The sequence below is a fragment of the Leptonychotes weddellii genome, chromosome 9 (genome assembly GCF_054177405.1).
Source record: "Leptonychotes weddellii isolate Sample4059 chromosome 9, ASM5417740v2, whole genome shotgun sequence".
Classification (NCBI taxonomy): domain Eukaryota; kingdom Metazoa; phylum Chordata; class Mammalia; order Carnivora; family Phocidae; genus Leptonychotes; species Leptonychotes weddellii.
Window position 1 is genome coordinate 42,199,552 of NC_138377.1, and position 25,565 is coordinate 42,225,116.

General features: G+C 46.4%; 1 protein-coding gene across 1 annotated transcript in view; it reads left to right on the forward strand.

Moving 5' to 3' along the window:
- The window catches only part of NID2 (nidogen 2), a 39,832-nt gene that overhangs the window by 2,529 nt on the left and 11,738 nt on the right, over positions 1 to 25,565 (forward strand). The window contains exons 3-11 of the mRNA XM_081829705.1: positions 2,638 to 2,775; positions 4,351 to 4,561; positions 5,003 to 5,248; positions 6,437 to 6,637; positions 7,925 to 8,155; positions 16,767 to 16,910; positions 17,621 to 17,749; positions 18,614 to 18,757; positions 25,389 to 25,508. Coding sequence (XP_081685831.1) covers positions 2,638 to 2,775; positions 4,351 to 4,561; positions 5,003 to 5,248; positions 6,437 to 6,637; positions 7,925 to 8,155; positions 16,767 to 16,910; positions 17,621 to 17,749; positions 18,614 to 18,757; positions 25,389 to 25,508 — 1,564 coding nt within the window. The remainder of the gene's footprint in view (positions 1 to 2,637; positions 2,776 to 4,350; positions 4,562 to 5,002; positions 5,249 to 6,436; positions 6,638 to 7,924; positions 8,156 to 16,766; positions 16,911 to 17,620; positions 17,750 to 18,613; positions 18,758 to 25,388; positions 25,509 to 25,565) is intronic.

Below are 25,565 nucleotides of genomic sequence, written 5' to 3' on the forward strand. Positions count from 1 at the left end.
CTGGCTTTTCTTGCCTGGGATTGATAGCTGCATGTGGGATCTGTTTCTAGGTGCAGTTCTGCCTCTTCTTCAGGGAAGGGTCTGGCTTCTGGGCTTCCTCCACTAAAGGATCTTCACGTTGCTTGCTTGTGGATCTGGGCCCAAGTGGGCAATAAGCACTGAGTCCTGTTGCTCAGCCGGCCAGGAATGAATGTGAGAGCATTCTCTGAAATCCCACCACCCTAGGAGCTGCTGTCAGATGAAATTCATTAACTACGTTAACGAGCATTCCCTAGCTCAGAAATGGAAAGTTTACAGACGTCCTGAACATCATCACCAGTGGGCATAAGAACCACAAGGGGAGTGGCTCAGGTGCAGATACCTGGGATCCACCCCTAGAATCTGGATTGGTAGCGCTAAAGTGTGCCCTGGGAATTAGAGTTTTTAACAGGCACCCCAGGTGATTCTGATGCAATGGTCCCCGCTCCCAGCCCACAGAGAAATGCAGCTCTCCTTCTGCGTGGTTGAATGGGGCCCTGCTGAGGCTGTAGGTCCTGTCAGAGGGGGCAGAGCTTCCCTGATGCCTCCAAGCTGTTGCTGGAACCGATCGCTCACAAACCTCCGCCACAGCGTCCCTGTCTCCAGAGATGGCAGTTCACCAAGATGTGAATATCACGTGGACTTCTCTCTCTCTGCTCTGTCTTCTCTCTCTCCCTTGCTCTCACCTTCTCCCCCTTTCTGCTCCCTTTCTCTGCTCCATCCAACCCATCAGCAAACCCTGTCTGCTCCATCTTCAAAATATTCCGTATCTGGGCCCTTCTTCTCTCCAACAGCACTTCCAGCTGCCAGAGCACCTGCTTACTGGCTCATTCTCGAGGTATCGTAAGTCTGATGTCATCACTCTTCTGCTCCAGACGCCCCAGTGGCTCCCCTTCTTACTCAGACTGAAGCCCAGCTCCTTCCTGTGACCTACAGGACCCTCTGCCAACTGGCCAGTACCTCCCCAGCCTTCTCTCACCCTTGCCCCTCTCCCATGTCCCTTGTGTCCTGTTGTCCCTGCCTCTAGGCCTCTGCTCTGAGGTCACCTTCTCCCAAGGTCTTTCCTGATCCCGCTGTTTAAAAGAGCGAAGTCCCCTCCCCCGTCAGCCCTCTTGACCTTCCCTGATTTAAGATTCTGCATAGCTCTTAACGACAACCTCTGTACTAAATAACTTACCTGTTTGTTCACTGCTGTCTAGGAGAATGTAAGCTTCGGGACAGAATGTTTGTCTGCTCTATCCCTAATTCCTAGATCAGAGCCAGGCCCATAGTGAGTGCTCCCATTATTTGTTGAATTAATAAATGAAAGAAAAGTGCAACAGGCATTTCTCTTTCCCCTAACAAGCTGATGTTGTAAGTTTTAAGTGTGTGCATCTGCGAGCACACCTGTGTGAAGGCAGGCACGGGAAAGGGATCCTAAGGGGAGCCTGTGATGACCCTGTTAGAAGCGAACCCATCTTCTTTCCCTGTGTAGTTGTCATGGGGCTGGAAGGTTGAGCTTCTGTTTGTGACTCAGTAAGCTCCATCCAGAGAATGCAAGATTCAACAAAACTGCTTATGAATATCCCTGAGCAGCTTACCAATAACCTGTCATAATTATAGTTTCAGTTGCCTAATGGCCTTTCATGGGAGCCTAACCACTGTTTTTTGTTGTGAGAAAAATGCAGTCCGTATGGCAATCAGCTCAAACTTCTGCACAGTTGCCTTTGTAAGTTGCTGGCTGCATTGCTGAGCTCCTCTCCTTTTGCCCATAGGAAAGCCATGCCTGTGCCTTTTAGTTAAATTAACCTAACTCTCCCTATCAGTGGTCTTCCTGCTTCCCGTCTCTCCCTGTTTGATGACCCACTCTTGCAATGGGGACTGAGTGCAAGGACAAGTCTTCACCAAATAACAAATACAGGGAATATAACACAAACCCACCATTTCTTTAATTCCGGAGAATAGTGTTTAGAGTTTGGTTTTATTTTTACTCAACTTCACCGGAAAATGACTATCCTTTAGGCCTGTATCACATTGCTTCTTTACCTTGGTACTCAGAAGTACATTCAGGAAAAATGTGACTTCTGGCAATGGAGGTGTGAAGGGGTGTCACCCGATTCTAGGAGGGAACAGAGTGCATCTCTGCGGTTTGCACAGAGCTACCTGAGCCATGGACAAGGTTGAGTTCTAGAGGTTGGGGAGTACCCTGCTGTTCTCCCCACACAGCCACGTCCCTTCCCCGCCTTGTTCTGGAGGTGAGTCCTGCCTGAGCACTTGCCCCTGGGCAAGGTCCTCCAGGCGCTGTTGCTTTACACTTAGCGGTTACCTTAGGGGCTGGAGACACCTGAGACTGACAAGTTACATTGGTTTCTTTTCTTTTTTCATTGGTTTCTTTTTACTCAAACTGGATCCCCCAGGACTTCTTAAACCAATGGTAGACAGTGATGCATAGTTTTCTTCACAACAGTGTCTATAATATCCACTCCGGGTTTTTTGGGGTGAGGGGGATGTGAGTACTGTATCACTTTCCTATTTTAAAAAAACGTTCAGGGTTATGCCTAAATATCTATTTTTATCAAACAAATTTTTCAACTGTGTCATCAAGGTGCTATACTGACTTCATTCTCCCGCTGCTCCCAGATGTTCCACTTGAGACCGTATTACCTGTCCTGCCAACGCCTCAGCCTGCCGCTTTCTCAAGAACCCGTTAGCATCAGTCAAGGACTGTCCTACTGTCCAAAAGCTAATGCTCTTCCTGTGCTTTGCCCCCAGCGTGCTGTAAGCCCCATCTGGCTCGTCTCTGCGCTCTCCTACCATTCATTAGGCTTGATTTATAAAGTATGCCTCAAATCTGACCGGCTGAAGTCTATGCTGATCAACCTCAAGCACCTGATCAGATCCTTAACCTAGCTCTCTCGGTCTAGGTACTTGGGTTCCACTGGAGTACAGCTGTTAGGAATCTGGAGCCAGACCTCCTGGGTGCAAATCCCAACTCTGCTACCTACTGCCTGGATGACTTCAGGAAAGTCCCTTTAATCTGTGCTTCGGCTTGTTCATCTGCAGAACTGGAATAAAAACGGCCCGTGCTCACGCGCAAACTGAAAGCGTGAATAAACTTCATAGAGCAGTATCTGGCATAGGGGAAGCACTATTTAAATGTTAACTGTGGGCTGTTTTCACTGGCTGATAAGTCTCTGGCTCTGATGTTACTTAACGTGGTGCTACATCTTCCCTCCCTTGGTTTTTCTCTGTTCTTCCCTGGAATCCTGTGTCCCTACCAGTTAATCTTTCCATTTCTTCCTTGCCCTCCGGTTTCCTCCTCCTCAGACCTAGATCTGGAGCACGGCTGCCAGCTAGGTTCGCCCAGGAGTCGGGTATCTGTCTTCCTCGGGAGCTGACCCCTTGCAGCATCAGCAGGGTCCAGCACTAGGCTTCTGTGCTGTCCCTGCTTGCCCCTGTGCTCCTGGAGTCTCCCCCCAACTGCTGCTCCCAGGGAGGTGGAGGCCAGGTGTGCACAGCCACTTTGGGTCCAGTCTTGGGTCCAAGCATTCTTCTCTTCTAGGGGGACCCTGAACATAGAGAGACCACGCTCAGGATTAGCATCATCCCTGGTGTCCTGAGAAAGCCCCCTCTTCTCCATTAGCGCCCCCCAGCCACGCCCCGCTCCCTTGGCCATTCCTTTTATGGACAATGGCATCTGCTCCAATTCCTCTGTTTCTTGGAAGTACAGATGGCCCTCTTTTTTTTTTTTTTAACGGGCAGAATAAGTGGGAGACGGCAGGAACCACTACTGGGCCACAGGTGGCCCCCTCTCTTATACCGTGTGGCAGTCTGCTTGTGCCATACCCCCCACCAGAAACCCTGCACGGGCACGGGGCAAATAAGAGCTGGCTCCCCTCTTCCTTTCCCCCTCCTCCCTCCCCCTCCATAGACTTTCTTTAGGGGGGGTTGTGTGTGCTCTTGCAGGCCCTTCTCACAAGAAAACCTACTTCCCGGGGCAGTGAGACAAGCTACAAGCTATTCTCTCTAGGTTCAGGGTCCCCCTAGAAGAGAAGAATGCTTGGACCCAAGACCGCATTCATTAGTTCTCTCTTCAGTCTTCGTCTCGGGTTGAGCCACATAAACCTGCTATTTGACCATTGTAGACCCACAGGACGGCAGTTTTGTGCAGTTCAGCCTAACGTGTGCTTCCTGGCTGGCCTTTCTGTTCCTGCACTCACCCTGGAGTGGCGCAGCCTCCTCCGCCTTCCCCTGCTCTGCACTGAGACCAGATGGGAGCCATCAGCAGTACTCCTTGCCAGAAGACCGATTATCTAAGCCGATTTTATGGTGCAGATGTGGTGTCCGTAATGAAGCTCGACAGCAACAGTGCTGGAATCTGTCCGTTTAACGCAAGTTGGTTTCTGCTTTCCAGTCTTCACGTATGATGCTGCCAGCAAGGAAACCTGTGAACACCACCACGGACAGTGCTCCCGGCACGCCTTCTGCACCGACTACGCCACCGGCTTCTGCTGCCACTGCCAGTCCAGGTTTTACGGAAATGGGAAGCACTGTCTCCCAGAAGGTAAGGCGTGCGCGCTTGACTGGGCTGGGGGCTGCGCTGTGTATGATTTTGCTGCTCACTGGTTTGCGACTGGGGCTGTGAACTCTGCCTTACGGACCGCGCGTCTCCACTGCGTGAATCCCAGCACTGGCCACTCGCAGGTGCTGGATAAATGTTTGAGAAATGAACACATTTGGGCTCCTTTCCCAATTTGAGGATTAGCCAGAAGTCTTTCCTCCTCTTTGCCAGCTCATTAGAGTCAAAGTGGACGGGAGAGTGGGAGGATGGGAGAAAAGAAATCGAAGACGGGTCTGTTTTGTACCTAGATGGTTAATCGGTCGGTTACGGAATCATGAGGATGGCCAAAGACTGGGTTTTGGGAATCGTGAGTGGAATGATTTTCCGTGCGCCCATCGCCAACCTGGACGATGGTCCTAGTCGACTGGGTTTGCTGTCTTTCAGGGGCACCTCATCGGGTCAATGGGAAAGTGAGTGGCCACCTCCGCGTGGGCCACACGCCCGTGCACTTCGAGGACGTGGACCTGCATGCTTACATTGTGGGCAATGACGGCAGAGCCTACACGGCCATCAGCCACGTCCCTCAGCCTGCAGCCCAAGCCCTTCTCCCGCTCACACCAATCGGAGGCCTTTTTGGCTGGCTCTTTGCTTTACAGAAACCAGGCTGGGAGAATGGCTTCAGCTTCACAGGTGAGTAGGAGGGGCCTTTGAAGGGGCCGCTGGTCACCGGCCATCATGCTTTGGTCTTGATATTCCGTGAGTGAGGATTGGCTTGTTCCGTGTTCCAGAGCCTCAGGGGGTCTCGTTTTCTGTGGGGAGGTAGTTGGGAATGGTTTGGTCTCACAGGACTGTTTTTGAAAGACTGATTCCATCCACATGTTCTCCACGTTGTCCTGAGGAATAGGATGATTCCCTTTGGAACACGTACGTCCTCTCACCCGAATGGGTTGAAGCTTATTTGTCAGGCTGTGTTTACTTGAGTTGTTAGGCACAGATCTGTCAAATAGGGATGCACAAATGGTGATCACAGGGTATCTGAAGAGGAGTTTACTTCGTGAGTAAACTTCCTTCCTCCTCTCACCCCAAAAACTCTGACCGATAACGGTACAGACCAGTGCTTCTCAGACTCTAACCTGCACACAGATCACCTGTAGCCCTTGTGAAAAGGCAGATGCTGGCTCTGTGGGCCCGGGTGGGGTCTATGATTCTGTTTTCCTAGCAAGCTCCCCAGAGACGCTCATGCTGGTCTAAGGACCACCCTTTGATAGCAAGGGTGTAGAGGATACTTTGGGGCACTTTCCTCCCTACCTGCAAAGGCTTGTTTCCTACTGGATTTATCTTTATCACAGAGAATGTACTGAGAGAAAAGTTCTTCCCCCCCACCTCCAGCTATAGACTCAAGAGCTATTCGGAGGATCTTGTTTTTCAGCAAGTTTTGAATAAAATAATCATCATCTGCATAACTTAGTAAAAGTATGCGCCAAATATTGTATGAGATGTATTCTGCTAAAATATATTCATTATTTATCTGAAATTCAAATTTAACTGGGTGTCCTAAGTTTTTTTTGCTTGTTTGTTTTGTAAGTCTGGCAACCTTACAAAGAGAAGGGTCAAGATGTCCCCAGTAGCTTCTCACAGAAAACAAGCTGTTAGAAACAGAAGCAGTGTGAAATGAGGTGGGATGAAACCTCACTGTTTAATAGAAATTTGGGGAACTGGATGAAATCAGCAGCTCATAGTACTTAGTCTTGGATATCAGATGATCTTCTTAGGCACGATCTCCAGCAGCAGTAGAAATTAAGAAGTATGCGCTGGTAATTATTCCTGGAAGATGCTACCTCATCCTAGCTCTGTGCTGAAGTCTTACTTCCTCTCCAGGCGCTACCTTTACCCATGATATGGAAGTTACTTTCTACCCAGGAGAAGAGACGGTTCGAATCACTCAAACTGCCGAGGGACTTGACCCAGAGAACTATCTGAGCATTAAGACCAATATTCAAGGCCAGGTGCCTTACATCCCAGCAAATTTCACAGTCCACATAGCTCCCTACAAGGAGATTTACCACTACTCGGACTTAGGTATGTATCACCAGTTTTGACATCTATAACATGGGGATATAGTCCATATTTTACGAGATATTTGTGAGGATGATGAGTTATTACGTGGAATGTCCTTAGAACAGCGTGTGGTACATAAAAGAAGCTCAATATCCTTTTTATTACTCTTATCAAATATATAGTATAAGTGAGAGAAGTGTTGGCTGCTACACAAATGAATATCAGTATCCCCATCCCAGTATTAATGTGATGCCAGTGATAATGTAAGAAACCACAACCTTGTCTCTGGGGGTGTGTAAGGGTTGTATAAGTACATACAGTTTTAAACCATCTGGACCACAGGAAAGTAGGGATTATTGGAATTTTTACTTGTCCTGTACCTTTGTTTCAGCCTGTTTTAAAATGAGATGCTGCACAGTGTTGTAAAATGATTTGGAGTCAGAAGATAGGAATTCACATCACAGATTTGTAGTTGAAAATATATGGGGATAAGGTCACTTATCATCTGACAGCCTATTTTCTCTTCAGAATGAGCATAAGAACACCTTTTCTCCTTGCTTTCCGTGGTTGACATGTGTCAATCCTGATGAGTTCTGGAAAACCACCCGAATGCAAGGTGCTGGCTTAGTCACAGTTGCTGTCCTGCAGCAGAGTGGTTTGCTTGGAGCTGTGCCTTTCTTCCTTCTGTGGTGTGAGAGTTGGAAGCCGGGCAGGAGACGAAGGGAGGAGAACGGGTAGTGGAGACCCAGACAGTGAACAGAACACTGGTCCGGGCTTCCGACTCCACGCTCAGACTGAGAGAAACGGCCCCTTCCTTTGCCTGAGCCCTTCGGGCTTAAGTGCAGGGTGTTGGGAGCGGTCACGTCTGTGTCCTCTAGAGTGTGGACTGGTTGAAAACTTGGGGTGTAGAGTCAGGCTGACTCGTGTTCCAGTTCCAGCTCTATCACACGCTGGCCTCATGTCTTAGGCTATTTCTTGACCTCTGTAAGGCTCCCTGCACATGATCTCGAGGCCCACCTCGCTGGTCTGAGGAATGAAGAAGGCAGTGTTTCTAGAGCGCCTGGCGTCGCTGGCACATGGTAGCAGAATTTATTCTTTGCTAATAATGACAGCAGTGACAGCACTTTGGCTTTGCATCTACTCAGATTCCCGGAATTGCCTTGCGGGTTTTCCATATAAACTCAGGAATTTCCCAAGGGAATATGCTCCAGGCATTAGGTGAAAAACCCTACAGAAAAAATCGACCCCACATGAAACTCTCTAAGATTTTAAACATTTACCAGTTGGGCTGAATAATGTCTTTTGCAGCTGTGACCTCCACAAGTTCCAGAGACTACTCGCTCACCTTAGGTGCCATCAACCAAACACGGTCCTACCACATCTACCAGAACATCACTTACGAGGCCTGCAGGCACGCCCCCAGACACCCGGCCATCCCCACCACCCAGCAGCTGAATGTGGACCGGGTCTTTGCCTTGTACACGGATGAAGAAAGGGTGCTTAGATTTGCTGTGACCAGTCAGATTGGCCCAGTTGAAGGTACGTTTCCTTCTGTTGTTTTGGGCAAAAATTGAATCTAACATTGCTTCCTTTTTGAGTCACCTCAGAATGATTCACAGAGGTTCCTAAGGGTTACTGAGGGCCAGGCTCTGTGTTAGGTGCTGGGGGTAAGGATGAATAAAGCAGAGTCTTGTCTTAGAGGTGGAGACAGAGGTAGAAATGGAACTTTTAGAACAGTGTCCCTGCCAAGCGAAGGAATAGAGTACGATATGTGAAGTTGATCTGTAGCCAAACCCCGTATGTGTGCCAGTCTGTGTTGGGGAGACACCTGTGAACAAGGTGAGGCCAAGTCAGGAGGGAAAATGATGCTGACAAGTATTTGTTACAATTGTGATGAGAACAGGGTGCTATGAGCCTAGCCTGGAGGTTCAGGGAAGAGGTCCCTAGAAAGTGACATTTTTAGCTAGAACTTAAAGGAAGAGAACGATTTCACCAAGTGAAGGTAAGACAAAGAGCCAGTGCCTGGAAAAACAAAAAGAACCACATGTAAGAAAAACCCAGGTTAACATCGTACTCAACAAGGAGAGACTGGATGCTTTCACTCTAAAATCAGGAATTAGACAAGGGCGTGTGTTCTTGCCACTTCTATTTAGCTCCGGATTGGAAGTTTTAGCCCGGGCAATTAGGCAAGACAATAAAAAAAGGCATCCAGACTGGAGAGGAAGAAGTTCCCCTGTGCTGTAATCTTATACGTAGAAAATCTAATTCATTAAACTATTAGAACTAGTAAGTTCAGCAAAGTTGCAGGATATAATTTTTGTATTTTGATCTTGTATTTCTATATAGTAACAATGAGCAAACTGAAAAGGAAATTTTAAATGATTCTGTTCCAAAAAAAAATTTTTTTTTTTTTAAAGATTTTATTTATTTATTTGACAGAGAGAGACACAGTGAGAGCAGGATCACAAGCAGGGGGAGAGTTAGAGGGAGAAACAGGCTTCCCGCAGAGCAGGGAGCCTGATGCGGGGCTCGATCCCAGGACCCTGGGATCATGACCTGAGCCGAAGGCAGATGCTTAACGACTGAACCACCCAGGCGCCCCAAAAAAATTTTTTAGGTATAATACTTTTACATTAAAACCTATAAAGCATTTTTGGAAAAAAAAAATTAAGATCTAAATAAAAAGAAAATTAGAAGACTGAATTCCATGTTTATGAATCAGAAGACTTAGTATTAAAATGGCAATGCTTCCTAAATTGATCTATAGATTCAACACAATCCTATTAGCTGGCTTTTTGGCAAAAACTGAGAAATTGATCCTAAAATTCAAGGAAATTTAAGGAACCCAGAATAGCCAAAACACTACTGAAAAAGAACAGAGTTGGAGGAATTCCACTTACTGATTTCAAAACTTAGAGTAATGAAGACCATGTGGTCCTAGCATAAAAATGGATATACAGATCAATGCAATAGAAGTGAGAATCCAGAAATAAACCCAAACACATTTACAGTTTGTTGGTTTTTGACAAGCTTGCCAAAACAATTCAGTGAGGAGAGAGAATAGGTTTTTTAAACAAATGGTTCTGGAACAGCTGGATATCCACATTCTAAAGAATGATGAGGGACCTCTTATCTCATACCATATGCAAAAATTAACCAGGGGCGCCTGGGTGGCTCAGTCGTTAAGCGTCTGCCTTCGGCTCAGGTCATGATCCCAGCGTCCTGGGATCGAGCCCCGCATCGGGCTCTCTGCTCCACGGGAAGCCTGCTTCTCCCTCTCTCACTCCCCCTGCTTGTGTTCCTGCTCTCGCTATCTCTCTCTCTGTCAAATAAATAAAATCTTTAAAAAAAAATTAACCAAAAATGGGTCAAAGATGTTAATATAATTTAGTTAAAATTTTAGAAAAAATATAGGTGTGAATTTTTGTGACTCTGCATTTGGCAATGGCTTCTTTAGAGAGAATACTAAAAGCATAAGCAACAAAGGAAAAAATTGGGTGTCATCAAAATTAAAAACTTGTGCTTTGGAGGATATTATCAACAAAGTGAACATACAACCCACAGAATGGGATAAAATATTTGAAAATCCTATACTTTTTAAAAGATTTATCTATTTGAGAGAGAGAGAGAGAACACAGCAGGGGGAGCTGCAGAGGGAGAGGGAGAAGCAGATTTCCCACTGAGCGGGGAGCCTGATGCAGGGCTCGATCCCAGAACCCTGGGATCACCTGAGCCAAAAGCAGATGCTTAACCTACTGAGCCACCCAGGAGCCCCTGAAAATCCTTTATTTAATAAGAGACTTGTATCTAGAATATATGAAGAACTCTTACAACACAATAAAAAGAAATTTGGATAGAACATTTTGTCAGAAGATAAACACCCAAAGCACATGAGAAGATGCTCAATATCATTAGTCATCAGGGAAATGCAAGCACAATCAAAACCATAATGATGCTACTTTACATGCATGTGGACAGCTACAATAAAAAACAGATAATAACAAGTATTGGTGAAGATGTGGAGAAACTGAAATCCTCATACATTGCTGGCAGGAGTATAAAATGGTATACCTACTGTGGAAAACAGTCCAGTTTCTCGAAGTTAAACACAGAGTTACCACTTGAGCAATTCCACTCCTAGCTATATAACCAAGAGAAATGAAAGTTTATGTCCCCACAAAAACTTGGACACAAATATTCATGGCAGCATTATACAGAATAGCCAAAAGGTAGGAACAACCCAAATGTCCATCTAGTGATGAATGGATTTTTAAAATGTCCTGTATCCATGTAGTAGAATATTATCAACACATAAAAAAGGAATGAAATACTGTTGGGAATGAATTTTGAAAATATGCTGAGTGAAGGTAACTGTCACAAAGGACAACATTTTGATTCTATCTAATGAAATATCCAAAAGAGGCAAATCCACAAAAACAGTAAATTAGTGTGTTGCGTCGGGCTGGGGCATAATAGGAGGGTAAGGAGTGGATAGCCAAAGGATGCAGGTTTCTTTTGTGGGGGGATTAAAATGTTTTAAAATTGATTGTGGTGATGGTTGCGTAACTGTAAACATACTAAAAAACATTGAATTGTGTACTTTAGATGCGGGAATTATATGGTTTGTGAGTTCTGTCTTAACTGGGAAAAAAAATAGCTGTAGGGGGAAAAAAACCAAAGCAGTGTTTCTCAAGCTTCAGTTAGAATTAATCACAACTGTGAAGCTTGATAAACATGATGGTAAAAATGTTCTAGGCTTATGAAGCATTAAGGACGTGAGTAACCCGAAATACACATTGCTAAGCGAAAGACGCCAGTCTGAAGAAAGCTACCTTGGTGTGATTCCAACTACAGCTGACCCTTGAACAACATGGGTTTGAACTAGGCAGGTTTACTCATATGTGGGTTTTTTTTCAATACAGTACTGAACATGTATTTTCTTATGATTTTCTTAACATTAGCTTACTTTATTATAAGAATACAGTATATAATATACAAAATATGTGTTACTGGTAAAGCTTTTGGTCAACAGTAGGCTATTAGTTTTGGGGGAGTCAAGAGTTATACAGATTTTCAACTATGTAGGGGGTCAGCATCCCTACCCCCCACGTTGTTCAAGGGTCAACTGTATATAACATTCTAGGAAAAGTGAAACTACAGAGAATAAAAAGATCCGTGGTTAGCAGGAGTTCAGGGGGAGGGAGATGGGGTGAATGGGGAGAGCATGGGATTTTTAGGACAGTGAAGCTATTACCCAAACCTACAACTGCATGACACAAAGAGTGAGCCCTAATGTAAACTAGAGATTTTAGGTAATACTATATCCATACTGGTTTATCAGTTATAAATGTACCACACTAATACAAGAAGCTAATGAACTGCAAACTGGAGAAAGGGGAGGGTATGGAACCTTTACTTACTGCTCAGTTTTTCTGTAAACCTAAAACTGTTCTTTAAAAATAAATCTTGATTAAAAAAATAAAAAATGTTTAGGCGAGCCAGAAGATGAGCTTGCCAAGTCCGGGAACCCTAGCAGGTAGGGAATTGTCAGATGGAAGGGACCTTTTATTTATTTTTCTGAAGATTTTATTTATTTGAGAGAGAGCAAGAACAGAGGGAGAGGGAGAGGGAGAAGCAGACTCCCCGCTGAGCAGGTAGCCCGATGCGGGGCTCGATCCCAGGACCCTGAGATCAAGACCTGAGCTGAAGGCAGACGCTTAACTGACTGAACCACCCAGGTGCCTGAAAGGGACGGTTTAATTCTGAAAGCCAGTAGCTAGTGCTTTCCCCTAGAATGCGAGGGGCACAGGAGGAGAACAGAGAGGGTCTCCCACATGGGGCTCCATATTGATACCGTTGAGGCCGGAATTGGTGTCTCTGAGAGATGATTCTAGGACTCAGCATTGGAGAGGAGGGCTCCGGAAGCCTCCTCACGCTCAGGGTGCAACGGTCACTTCAGCAATAGGATACCGAGATTAAGGCCAGAGGGCTGGACTCTTCAAGGATGCAGAGATGATTTGAAAGGAGAATCCAGAGTTTGCTGGTGTGGGGTGGGTGGGCAGTTTGGTTTTAGGAAACTTGCTTGGGGGTGCAGGCATTGGGAGCCCAAGGATTATAAGGTGTTGAATTAATAGCATGAAAATGTCAGTTGATTTTAGAGAAACGTGTATCGGAAGAAGGGAAAAGATTATTGCCTCTTTCTCAAAAGATTTGAACAAAAACAAAGGAAAACCTCCTTCTGCCCTTTGCTGGGTGTAAGGTGTCTGATGTGTAAAAACCAATGATTAGCGGAGGAGCCTCCCAGACCAAGGAATCCCACTCCGATTCTAGAAGTATGTAGGGAAAAGATAAATCCCTGGGTGGATTTTTCCTGGAGACCGACCAGCTGGGAGTAACAGAAAGAATGCCAGCAAACTATCAGGTACCAGGCTGCTAATTTGTCTTTAGAACTTTATGTGATTTTCCCTTCCATGCAAGTCAAAGCCTAACAATAGCAAAGGATAGTTTACTTGGTGCCAAGCCCTGTTCTGAGAACTTAGTCCCACACAACCCCCTGCCCAGTAGGGGGATCATCAGCCCCCATTTTATAGAGACTTGCCTAGTCGCAGCTACAAGGCGGCCAGCTGGGACCCAATCCCGGGCACCAGCTCCAGAGCCCACCCCTGTCCCTCGCCTGGCCCCGCTTTCCCACATGGACTCCACTGGCCTCAGGACGCCTCAAAATTTGGGCCGAATTGCAAGAGGGAATGTGTGTTTTTACCCTGTGTGTCTGCACCTTATTGCATCCACCCCTATAGAACACTGCAATACGGGTTATGCTCCCTGAATAGGAGAAAAACGGGGGCAAAAGAAAACAAATGACAAAATCCTTCCCCCTGCCCCCCCTGCACCCCCCACCCCCCTGCACCCCCTTTTCCCCTGCCCTCCATGCACAGCATTATCATCTTGAGTGTTTCCGTCTCTCCAGAGGGAATGACGGTCCGGCTGGAACGTCTGGGACACAGAGTGGCCGCCCCAGCCGACGTGGGCGCCCGTGGCTTCCCAGGGCCGGGGAGGCTGTGCTCTCGGGGCTGCGTCCGCCTGGTGAGCCATCAGAGCCTGGGGCCTGGCCCAGCCGCAGCCCCCGCCCCTCGCCCCTCGCCCAGTGTTTGCGCTTCAGGTGTGGGTCGGCCCTCCTGGGCTCCTAGAACCGGGCCCCCTGGCGCCCACTTCGGGGCTCTTTCTGGCAAGTTGAGGAGACTGGGCAGAGGGCCACGCAGGGAAGCGGGACGGACTGTTCCTTGAAGGAAAACCGCTCTTCTCTTGATTAAATGAGGAAATTAGTTCCAGCTCTCCTGTCAGAGAGTCAGGCTGTTGGAGAGGGTGAGGGCGAACTAGAACTCGTCGTGAGGAGGATCCCGTTGTTCGTGCTGCAATAGGGAGAACGCGAACATGCCGGAGAGCATGCAGAGCCAGGTGGTTTTAGGAATGTATTTTTAAAACAAGGGTTTTGGAAACCGAATTCCGTGAACGGGGCCTGTGCTCGGGGGCTGCACACTGGTTTAATGCTCTGCTGCTGTCCTCTTGAAACTCTTAATTTTTGAGCAAGGGGCTCCACATTTTCCTCTTGCACTGGGCTCTGTGAATTATGTGGCCTGCCGAGTCAGTGAAGCATATTTTAAATCAGTGTCCTGTAATTATGGACATTTTTTTTCCCCTCAGTTTCAGGTAGGCCAGGGTATCCCATCCAAGTCTGAAAGTCCGCTTTTGGACTGCATTTTTTGCATGCCTAGCTGGGTGGTAAGCTTTTGACATCTCTGCATACTTACTAATCTTTGCCAGAATGTGCCACAGTGCAAATTGGATGCTGGAAAGTACGGGGCAAGAAGGTTAAGCATTAGTATTTACAAATTAAATCATTTCAAAGCTCACGTCCCCCTTTGGCTGGGTAGGCCAGGCATTTTATACAGAATCTTCTCCTAAAATGGAGAAATAAGAATTGTCTTGCAGCAGGCCTTCAGGGAGGACATGACCCTATTGTTCTTAACTATAGCCATGCTGGGGACTGTCTCAGGAACTTGGTCTGTACAACCCCGTAACCCCAGCATTGTGTTTCCATCCTGTCCACCAAGAGGTGCAGAGGGAAGAACGAGGGATGTGCAAGGTGTCTGCTTGCTATCTGGAGCTAGGCTCACATTGACATCCTTAAGTTCATCAGGTTTAAAAAGTGCCGGAGCCATTTATTGGTCCTTTTCTCTTGGCAAAGATTCTGTAACCTAGTCCAGCCAGCATCATTGCAGCAATCCAAGGATAAACCCATGGCCCTCCTTTTTTTCTTTTTAGGCCATAATATGAGAATAAGAATATTCTCCTGCAAGAGCACATGGTGGGGGTGTCTTCTAAGGCGACGGGAGGAATTTACCAGAATGCAGGGAGGTCCCTTCGGAGACTCAGCCAAGGCACCCCAGTTCACAGCAGACTAACACAGAATAGCGGGAGGGTCCACGTGGGTAGTGGGGCAAGCTGTGGGGAGGTGGGGAGGTGGCTGGACATCCTGAAGCAGCAAGCACTTGGGTCTAGACTGGGAGTTACATAGGCAAGGCCCACCTGCCTGAGGTAAGAGGGGTGAGGACATGTGGGTGAGCTAGAGAGAAATGAGAGGGAATCCAGGAGGAAGTGGTACTAGGAAGTTAAGGTAGGTGGGTACTGCCACTGTGTCTACTGATGCCAAGATGCTGGTCCCTGGAGCCGTGAGAGCGAGGCAGGACTTGGGTTGTGCTGAGCTGGCCGTCAAGACAGGGACTCCGGCACTGGCCGAAATCCAAGACAGAAGCTCAAGTTATGACTTAGACGAAGCCCCACTGGTAGCTGGGATGGCTTGACGTGAAGCCTGGGAGGTTTGAGTGAAGCTCCTGAAACCTTTGAGATCTAAGACCAGAATTAATTCTTGGGACTGAGACAAAGCTGAAACCAAGTGAGGACGAGCAGGGGTGCCACTGAGGAGGAAGAAGGAACGTCGCCCCTAGGGACTGGGTAAGCCTGCCCACGGGGGGAATTGCCACTCATATATATCATGTCAGGGTTTCTTTATTTTCTTCAGTTTTAGCAGATATAATCCTTATCTTTATTCCTGTTTTACACCTGAGGAATCAGAGGAGTGAATGGAACTGCCCAGAGTTAATGGACTCATTGTGTCTGGGGTTCTTTCCCACGTCATCTCTGCACCCTCGGCTTAGCTAACTGTATGAAGTTCCTTCGGTGGTGGCCGTAGCAAAGTGGTGCAAAGCACAGCCAGCCTGGCTTTTTATCCCTGCTCCGTCCCCCTCTTCTGACTGTGTGACTTTTGCCAGGTTACTTGGCCTCTGTGTGCTATAGGAAAAATGAAGATAGTAATACCTTCCTCGCAAGTGCAGTCGTGAGGTATATATAAAGGTTTTAGAACAGTGCCTGGCAAATAGGGTTGCAATAAGCATTACTACTGTGCTCTATCCAGAAACAAAACTCTTTAGGGAAGATTTCAGATGTTAAGTATTACCACGACCTAGTGGATGGATGGATCTGTGGCAAGGTTAATCCTAAAAAGTAAATACTGCAAAAATCATCCCTCTTTAGTCTTCCAAACCTTAAAAAAGGCAAGATTTTCCCAGTAATTAAATTTTGACCTAGGAAATAGTGAATTTTAGTGAGAGACTGCCCAGTTTAGAGGCAGAAATTTGGGGTGTGAGTTCTTGCTGTACCGTTTCCTGGCTTTGTGAGCTGGGGCAATTTTTCCAATGTCTCTCAATTATCTGTGAAAACTACCAATCATGGGGATAACAGCCCACCTCACAAAGTCATCCTGAGAATCACACGAGGTGGTCGAGTGAGAGCACTTTACGATAAAATTATGCCATGTGATGTTTTTATTCCCTGGGCACAAGCCTACTGTAAGCAAGAAAATGTTAGTTGTCTCTAGGGTAGGCAAGAGGAGGCCATTCTGGAATTTAATACTGCAATTTAAATAATCTAGCCCAGCTTGGGGTATTAAAAATTTAGCAAGGTCGCCAGGCGCACCCCCAAACAGATGAGTATGTGGACCGTCCCGAGGAGTCCTCGATCTCCCATTGGTGCCGTTCTCTTTATAACAACCAGATTGTGCTTGTGTGATCTATTTCTTCTCTACTCATTGCAGGGGACTCAGACCCCATCCGTGTGAATCCTTGCTACGATGGGAGACACACATGTGACACGAGGGCTCGTTGCCACCCGGGGGCAGGGGTAGACTACACCTGCGAGTGTGCCTCTGGGTATCAGGGAGACGGACGCAGTTGTGTGGGTAAGTTGTATGCGCCCTGTTCGTTCACGGGGTCCTCCAGCTCTGTGTTAACAGAAGACCAGCATGTCTGCTTAAGGATCTCTACTGATGCATGAGACACGTTTAGCAGCTGTTAACCTAAATGCTCTTATTTCAACACTAAAGCACATTCTGGTTAGAGTTGAGAGGAGAGTTTGGAGGTGGGTATTTGGGGCTGGGACTGGGAAAAGAAGACATGTATTTGCAATTCCTGCATATTTCCAGTTCTCAAGTTTGGTCATTTTAATCCTGTAGTATTTCTTGTATTTATGAAAACATATGTTTTCTGGTTATCTTTAGGTTTCAGACCTTGTGTTCCTTTCACCCATGACATCCCCACAAGCCACAGAAATTTCTTTACATTTCTAAAAGAAAAATTGTTAGTGTGTTTTTCTTTTAAATGTTGAGTGGGTTTTATTTTTTTTACTGTTTAAAGAATTCTCAGAATATTCAAATATTTTCCCTGTGACTTATATACTTGAATGACTTGAGATAAAGATTATCTGAAGGTTATCCTGCAACATGCATTCACGTCTGATGCTTAGAAATACTACATTTTGACATGTTTCCCCCCCACTAATTTATTTGTTCTGTTGGAGCATCATGGCAGTGAGAAAACATTGGGTTTTCAGACCTGCCACTTGGGGAACCCTTGATTTACGCAGTGCCTTTCTGTCCTTATTTCTTCTTAGATGTAAATGAGTGTGCCACTGGCTTCCATCGCTGCGGCCCCAACTCTGTGTGTATCAACTTGCCCGGAAGCTACAGGTGTGAGTGCCGGAGTGGTTATGAGTTTGCAGATGACCGGCACACTTGCATCTGTGAGTGTTAAGGCGCTTCTCTTTTTGGCCAAAATGGTGTTGAATCTTGTTCTCTGATTCATTAATGTTTCCACTCTGACCTGCAGAAGTTCTGCCATGTGGTTTTAGAAAACAGTTAACGTTGAAATAACCCGAAGCTATGGATCAGTTCAGCCCTGTGTTGTCGTTTTCCTCTAAATAGATACTTTTGGTGTTGAGTTGTCGAAAGGTGTTCACCCAGTTGGGATTCCCATGTGTCTTGGTATTTGGCCGAATCATGTTGCAAGACTATGAACCTCTAATACCACCAGTTCTAGATAGAAGTAAAATATTTCTCAAATTTAAATGGAATGGATTATAATTCAAAGATGCTTGTTCCACGTGCCCAGGTATAGAACACCCTCTGTAATAGAGCTCTTTCTAGGGTAAAGAAAAAGAAAAAGACATCTTTGGACCTAAAAGTAGATCCAAAAGAACTAGGATTCCAGATTCATCCCATTGGTAGAGCCAGATGATAATAGAGAAAATACACTTTTTAACCCAGTGAGATGCAAAAGTAGCCATGATCATAGAAACTATGTGTGTGTGTGTGTGTGTGTAGTTCTGGTGAGTTATAAACTTTAATCAAGGACTATTTTAATGACTGCTCTCCATATCTAGTGTTTTAACCACAGCCCAGAGCAGCGCTTCTCAAACTTTAATATGCATACAAGCCATCTAGGGACCTTGTTCGAAGTCAGATTCTGATTTGCTGGCTCTGGGATGGGGCCTTCGAAGCCCTCAGCTGTCCTGATGTAATTGGTGTGGGGATCACACTGTGAGGATCAAGTCTCACCCGTTCGCAGGCCTGAACTCTTGGACGTCCTTGCCTTCTTCTCTTTTCAGTGCTCACCCCCCCTCCCAACCCCTGTGAGGATGGCAGCCATTCCTGCGCTCCTGCTGCCCAGGCCCAGTGCATTTACCACGGAGGCAGCACATTCAGCTGCGCCTGCCTGCCTGGTTACACGGGCAATGGGCACCAATGTAGTGGTGAGTACCTGTGGGTTGTCAGCCTCGGTGACTCTGGAAAGTCGCCTTGGATGCAACACCCCCACATGGCCAGAACCTTTCTCAGAAGGACCTCTCCCTTGCTGGAGTCCCGCAGCCTTGGACTTGTCTAAAGAGCAAAAGAAAAGCTGTCCTTTGAGTCGAAAAGCAGAGCCAAGGGTGATTTCCCTTGGACTAGACTGCTGAGCATATATGGTTGTCCTTGGTGGAGACGTCCCTGGAGCACTAGGAAGCCACTGCCAGCTTGTAACCTCCTGTTCCTGGGAGCTAGTGTAGGCTGGAGGAACTTTGGGAAAGCCCACTCACCTGCTGCGAGGTCTCCATCCTTCAGTCTCTTTGGTTAATGGCTTAATCTGGCACTTCCAGTCATGCCTGACTTTTGGTTGCTATCCCACTGGTCGAAGTGGCATTTTAAGCAGTCTCTAAACATACATGCAATGCTTTCTCTCTCATTTTTTCCCCTCCCTCCTCTCCCCGGAGAGAGGGGGAGGGGGAGAGAGAGAAAGAACTCTACCGTTCTGAAAGAATAGTAACGCATACCTAAGCACTCACAACTTTTCTCCCGGAAATCTAAAGATGTTTAAGATGGTTAAGGCTTGATACAGTATTTAATAAAATCACTAAACTGGAATGCGGACTGTTAAAGTTTAACCTGGTTAAATAGTAATAATGATGCGAGACGTTGTTACAAAAGTGGGTATAATTCTCTGGGTATATATGTTCATGAAACCGAGATTAGTAGTACTTTAATACAGAGATTATTTAGCAAATCTGCATAATCCACTAAAGGTTTTCAAAATGTATCCAGTGACATGATGGAATTGAAACTCAATTTCATGCTGTCAGTAATACCCCCAAATTATGGGAAAATGAGACACTGGGAGAGAATGGTGGGGAGAGGATCTGTTTGGAGATTATGAACCCGAAACATAGGCTTTCCCCCCTTCTCTTCAAATTGCTGCTTGCATTGGCCAGGCCACCCTACACCTGGGCACCCTGAGTTGATTTGCTAGAACAGCTGTGTAACTCCTGGGAGTTTTACAGCAGCTTAAATAGCACACCCCCCCCGCCCCCACCACCTTTTACCAAATGTTGGCTTCTCATCCTCCTCCCATTCCTCCTCCCTTTGGTTTCCTTGGAGAGGCCGCCTGAACCAGCAGACGGAAGCCATATGTTATGGACAGAACAAGTGTGTCCGGGCAGCCAGCCGTCCTCTCCTTCCCAGATGTGACGGGCCATTTGGTATTGTCTGAACTGGCTCTTTAATGTTTCCACGTCTGTTGTACAGAAGCTCTGCTGTAGGGTTTTCTTAAAAACACAGTTTATACTGAAATGATCCAAAGTGGTGGCTCAGTTCAGCCCTGTTTTCTTTTTTTTTTTTTTCCCTCCTAAAAACACCCCCTTGCTTTAGAGCTCAAGTGTTTCTCCAGTTAGACTGAGGTAGATTTGGAATTCACAGATGCTCTCACTTGACCAGCCCAAGAGCTCCATCTGTCATAGGACTCTCCAGAGAGAGGGTAGCCTCCACAGGTGTGCGGGTCAAGGTGTAAGGTGCCCTAACTCCTCATTGTTCTGTTATTTCTTACAGTGGGAATAATATTTTTTCCACTCTCATGGAACTTTGTCATTCAGTTTCTTTTCTTTCTTTCTTTTTTTTTTAAGATTTTGAGTTGCGAGAAAGAGTGTGTGCATGTGTGTGCATGGGTGGGGGGCAGAGGGAGAAGGAGAAGCAGGCTTCCCGCTGAGCAGGGAGCCCGATGCAGGGCTTGATCCCAGGACCCTGGGACCATGACCTGAGCCGAAGGCAGGTGCTTAACCAACTGAGCCACCCAGGCACCCGTCATTCAGTTTCATTTAACACACTACTGGCTCTAAGAAATGAGACTACATGGAGAATCAAAATCTTGTCAGAATTTCATATTTAAACATCTGGCTGCTCGGGACAGCAGAGATAGTGCTTTCAAGGTATTTAACTCCTCAGGTCTTTGGTTTAAAGCTAACAAGTTGAAATTAGTTGCAGTCTAGATGTGATGAGTGTTAATAATCAATGTTAATTGAGTTAGATGTTTCTTGCCCTAATCCCTTCTGAATCATTCTCTTCTCCTTCTTTTAACTTCTACTTGTCCTGTAAGACTTTGATTACCTTTGGGGTCATATTAGGACCCTGAAATTGGCCATTTTTCCAAGTTGAGGACTTTGGAATAATGCCATTCATTGTTATTACTGCCTTCTTGCTGATTTCTGCCATTTTTAATTGTCCTTATTCAATCTCTGCTTCTCTACTTTTGGGATTTTCTCTGGAACCCACAAACTTGAAAACATGCCAAACCCATCAGTTGCCTCCCTAGTGTATTAGTTATCTATTGCTGCATGACAAATTACCCCCAAGTATGGCAGCTTAAAACAATACACATTTATTGTCTATAGGTCAAGGGCCTGGGAATGGCTTAGTTTGGTCCTCTGCTTTAAAGGATCCTACAAGGCTGCAACAAGGGGTGTGGTAGACTTGGGATCTCATCTAAAGGCCTAACTGGAGAAAGATCCTCACATGGTTACTGGCAGGATTCAGTTCCTTGAAGACAGAGAGCCTCGGGTCCTTGCTAGCTATTGCCAGGAGGTACCTTCAGCTTCTTGACACACAGACCTTGAACAAAGTAGCTTACTTCCTCAAAGCCAGTAGCAGAAAGTCTGTGAGCAAAGTGGAAGTTAGATGCAAGTTACTCAAGGGAAGGAGATTACACAAGGTTACAAATACTACGAGGGAGGGATCTTTGGGGTTCCTTAGAGGCTGCCTCCCAAAATCAGTTGCCATTTAAGCCTTTCAGACTGGAAGAATAGAAAATGAATAGTCATTTTCCTAAAGATCTATGCCATGCCTACATGAAGGCAACTTGCAGGATAAGTAAGTGTGTGTGTGTGTGTGTACATATTTAAAGGCATGCCACAGTGTGCATGTGTCTCTGACCACAGAGAGAGAAAAAAGCAAAACGAGAAAAATAGAGATAAAGGCTCTATTTTGTGGACAGTGTGCATTCTTGAAGCACACATATTTTTCTTTCCTCCATTAAAGTAGCAATAAAAGGGTGTGGGGGTTTGCTCTAGCCAGTTGGTCAAAAACTGAGTTCCCTGGAGAGACTGGACTTGGCTTTGGGCTCTCAGTCTAGTCTGAGTCACCAGCAGGAATCACTTTTATCCGAGTAGAGTTAAATCTTTTCCAGCTTCCCTCAATCAACCCCGATTTCAACGGTTTCAGGGTTGATTTCAACCTTGTATTGGAGTGAGCCAAGGTTTCTCAGGCCTGTTGGTCCTCCTAGATCTTGGTGACTTTGCTAGGTGCAAAAGCAGATTGTCTTGAGTTAGGCTCTTTCCAGGGAAGAGCAAGTGTGAGTTGAACAGGTGGGCGGTCGCTCAGAGCCCTGACTGCTCAGGAGGGACATGAGAAGAGGTATGTGGAGTAGTCTTTCTCAGGTCTCCTGTTCTAAGAATGGAGAGGTTAGGTAAGGTATGGTAAAGTCGATGTAGCCACAGCAGAAGAGAGCAGGGCTTGAAAGGAAGGAGTTTCTTACACTCACGGGTCCCAGAGAAAGGGTCACCGCATACCACACCAGGGCACAACCGGCCGGGTGCTTGATTGAATAGGTGGGGAATGAGAACTTGTGGGCAGAAGCCTTTACTGGGGTCTGGAAATTTCACTGGATGGTTTGGAAGCAAAGGGGGTGGGGTGGGATGGGTTGGGGGGAGCTAGAATCTGGTAATCCAGTGACTGGGTTTGTTTCAAAGGGACTTCACCTGGTTTTGGGTGTGGGCAGAAGGAGGGCAGTGACAAGAGTGTTGAAACACCAAAGTGTGAATTCAAAATGGAGGATTTTAACAAATTTTCCATACAGGTTTTTTTGTTTTGTTTTGTTCTTTTTACCAGTTTAATAGGTAATAGAATGGAGAATTATGCTGAGATGAAGCCATGTTTCATCATCTGAATAGCAAAGGAGCTCTACTATGCCTTGAGCTTTGTTGTCTTGACCTCAGTGTCCTGACAGCTCCTAAAGACCCCTGACATTGATAAGCATCAATGGCAGCCCCCTCCCCCAGTGGTACAAGGAGTTTCTCCCTTGCCAAGGGGCTGAAAGTCTTTCCATGCTTTCTGTCCTGACACCCGACATCCTGTGACATAGGGAGGAGCTCCCCTTCTTTACTCAAAAGCTCCAGTTCCCTCCAAACCCCCCCGGCAGTGTTAGCACTCCTGAGGAGGAGTCATAGCCTGCTCTGAGCTCAGGCCCTGGAGTGGCTGACAGGATTATCTTCTGTCATGGTGGGAGGTCTGTCTTTCAAGGAGGCATCAAGGACTGTGCTTTGGGGAGACTTAACCTCCTCCAGCCTTTAGGGGACGGGGGCTCCCCACTTGTAATGCTTTCCATCTCCCAGTTGGTCATTTATACCCATTACTACCCTCCCCATAACTCTCGTATCTGTGGGGAGGATACCTGCTCTTTCACTCTGATCAGAACTCCTAGGCCATAGGCTTTCTGAACATGAGTTAACTTGGTAGCTCTGGGGCGTCCCCTCTCTCTGAGTTCAAAAATAATCTCAAGAAACTGATCCCTGGGTTCTAGAATTAGGCCCTGTGTCTCAGGAATTCCTGCTTCCTGTCATTGCCTGGGGTTCCTGTTAGCATGAGAAGTACTTTTAGCATATGTATTATGAATAGCTTTAACTTCCTGCATTTACTTTCCTGCTGGATGTTCATTTTTACAGCTTTGGTTTCACAGCGTTTTGCAGGCCCAGGGAGCTGGATGGCCACCGGCTTCACCCAGCTAGGTACTGGGGTTGTCCTTCTGAAGAGACAAGAGCCAAATTCAGGGATAATTAAATATGACAATAGAGAACCCTTATTGATTAGATCAGAGATAGGGTTTTTGTTGTGATTGGTTTGGTTTCTTTTGGGTAACTGAGGAGCTAACCAGAAAACCTTGTTTGTTTCTGACTTTGCAGATGAATGTATAACTACTTTCCCACCTTTTAGGTGGACAGGAAGGTAACCGGGGAGGCCAGCTGCTCATCTGGGCAGAGCCTCTCTGGGTGGCATTGAACTTGGTTGTGTCAAGCATTCAGGATTCTTTTGGACTTAAGGGAGCTCATTTATTTTGACCAAACTTCCCCAAGCCTGAGGACACACAGAATGTGAATTTGCTAATTACAGTGTAAGAGATTCCTCTCCTGTGAACAGACATCTGGGTTTCACATCCAGCATGTCCGCTCACCAGTACCTGGGAAAGGAGCTGAGCCATGGGAAGGGGGCTCGGTGAGAGCGTGGTCATAACAAGGCTGGTACCGACAGCCCTAGAGCAGATTTCATCAGGTGCCTGGGAGGCCGGGCAAGGAGCCACCTCTGTCCCCAGCCGATTCACATCACATTCAGGCTGTCACCCTCCGGCATCCTGGCGGGCTGTAGCGAATGGATGCAATTCACTTCTGGGACTTCTAGGTTTCACACTGATCATCCCAACCCACATTTTTTCCTATTCACACATTTTTAAATCATTTTTGGGGTATCTTTGTGGAAGCGACTGCTTTCTTTTATTTTCAGTCGAGACTTGATCAGACCTACACCCTTTATCTTCCTTTTACTCTGGAAGACTTCCTGTCTTTGCAGGTAGCTTAATCATGGGCCATTGCTTTTGTTTTATGTATTTTTTTAAGAATTCTTTTTTAAATTTTGAAGTAATCTCTACACCCAACGTGGGGCTCGAACTCACAGCTCCGAGATCAAGAGTTGTATGCTCCACCAGGCACCCCTGGCCATTGGTTTTAATAGTCTGACTCTCTGAGGTTTTTTGTGGGGAGAGGGAGGAGAGCCTTGCTACTGTCAGCCCATGCTGATTGCAGTAAATAAAAGGACTATAAGCTGGCGTTTGAAGTTCCGGGATGCTGCAGTTTTGAGAATTATGAAAATCTTCTGGTATCGTGTGGAGGGGGGGTGCTGAATTGTTGACACTGATAAGCCTAACAAATTTAGATTTTTTTATGTGTTGTTTCAAAACTTGTGATATTTTTCTTACACTTTTCTATTTTTTCTAAAGGTAGAAAGTAGAGAAAATTTCTGATTGATTGGGCATTGTAGATAGTAGGACTCTGATAACGTGCTTCTACCTTAGTTGAAAAAGCCCTGGGAGCCTCTTCTGGCTGCTTTGCATCTGCATCTCGATGCTAGAGGGACAGCGAGCCAGCAGGGCAAGAACAAAGCCATTGTTACACACATTCACTGCTGCGGGACGGACAGGAAGTGAATGATTTACAGTCTAAAGGCTAGTTCAAAGGTGATGACTTCCTGGAATTCACTGTGGATGAAAGATGCTCTAGAAATACACTGCAGGATATTTTTTTTTCTGGAAGTGACCACATTGCACATTAACTCCCATGTCCCTCAACTTTGTACATTAAGCTTGCCTTTGGCTGTCATCATATTCCTGCTCATGCCCAGAGGTCTTCTGAGGTTGACCCCTTGCCGTTGACCCACGTGTACTAAGGCCGTGTAGTAGCCCCGATTGTGTGCAGTGAAGTCATGCTGTTCCTTCCTCCCGCCCCCACCCCCTCATCCCTGTTCCTGCCTCCGCAGATGTCGATGAATGCTCGGAAAACAGATGTCACCCCTTGGCTACCTGCTACAATACCCCAGGCTCCTTCTCCTGCCGATGCCACCCTGGCTACCATGGGGATGGACTTCAGTGCACACCAGGTAGGGTTTGGAGAGCCAGACAAGGCACAGAAAACCCTGACTCCTTCAGTGCGATTT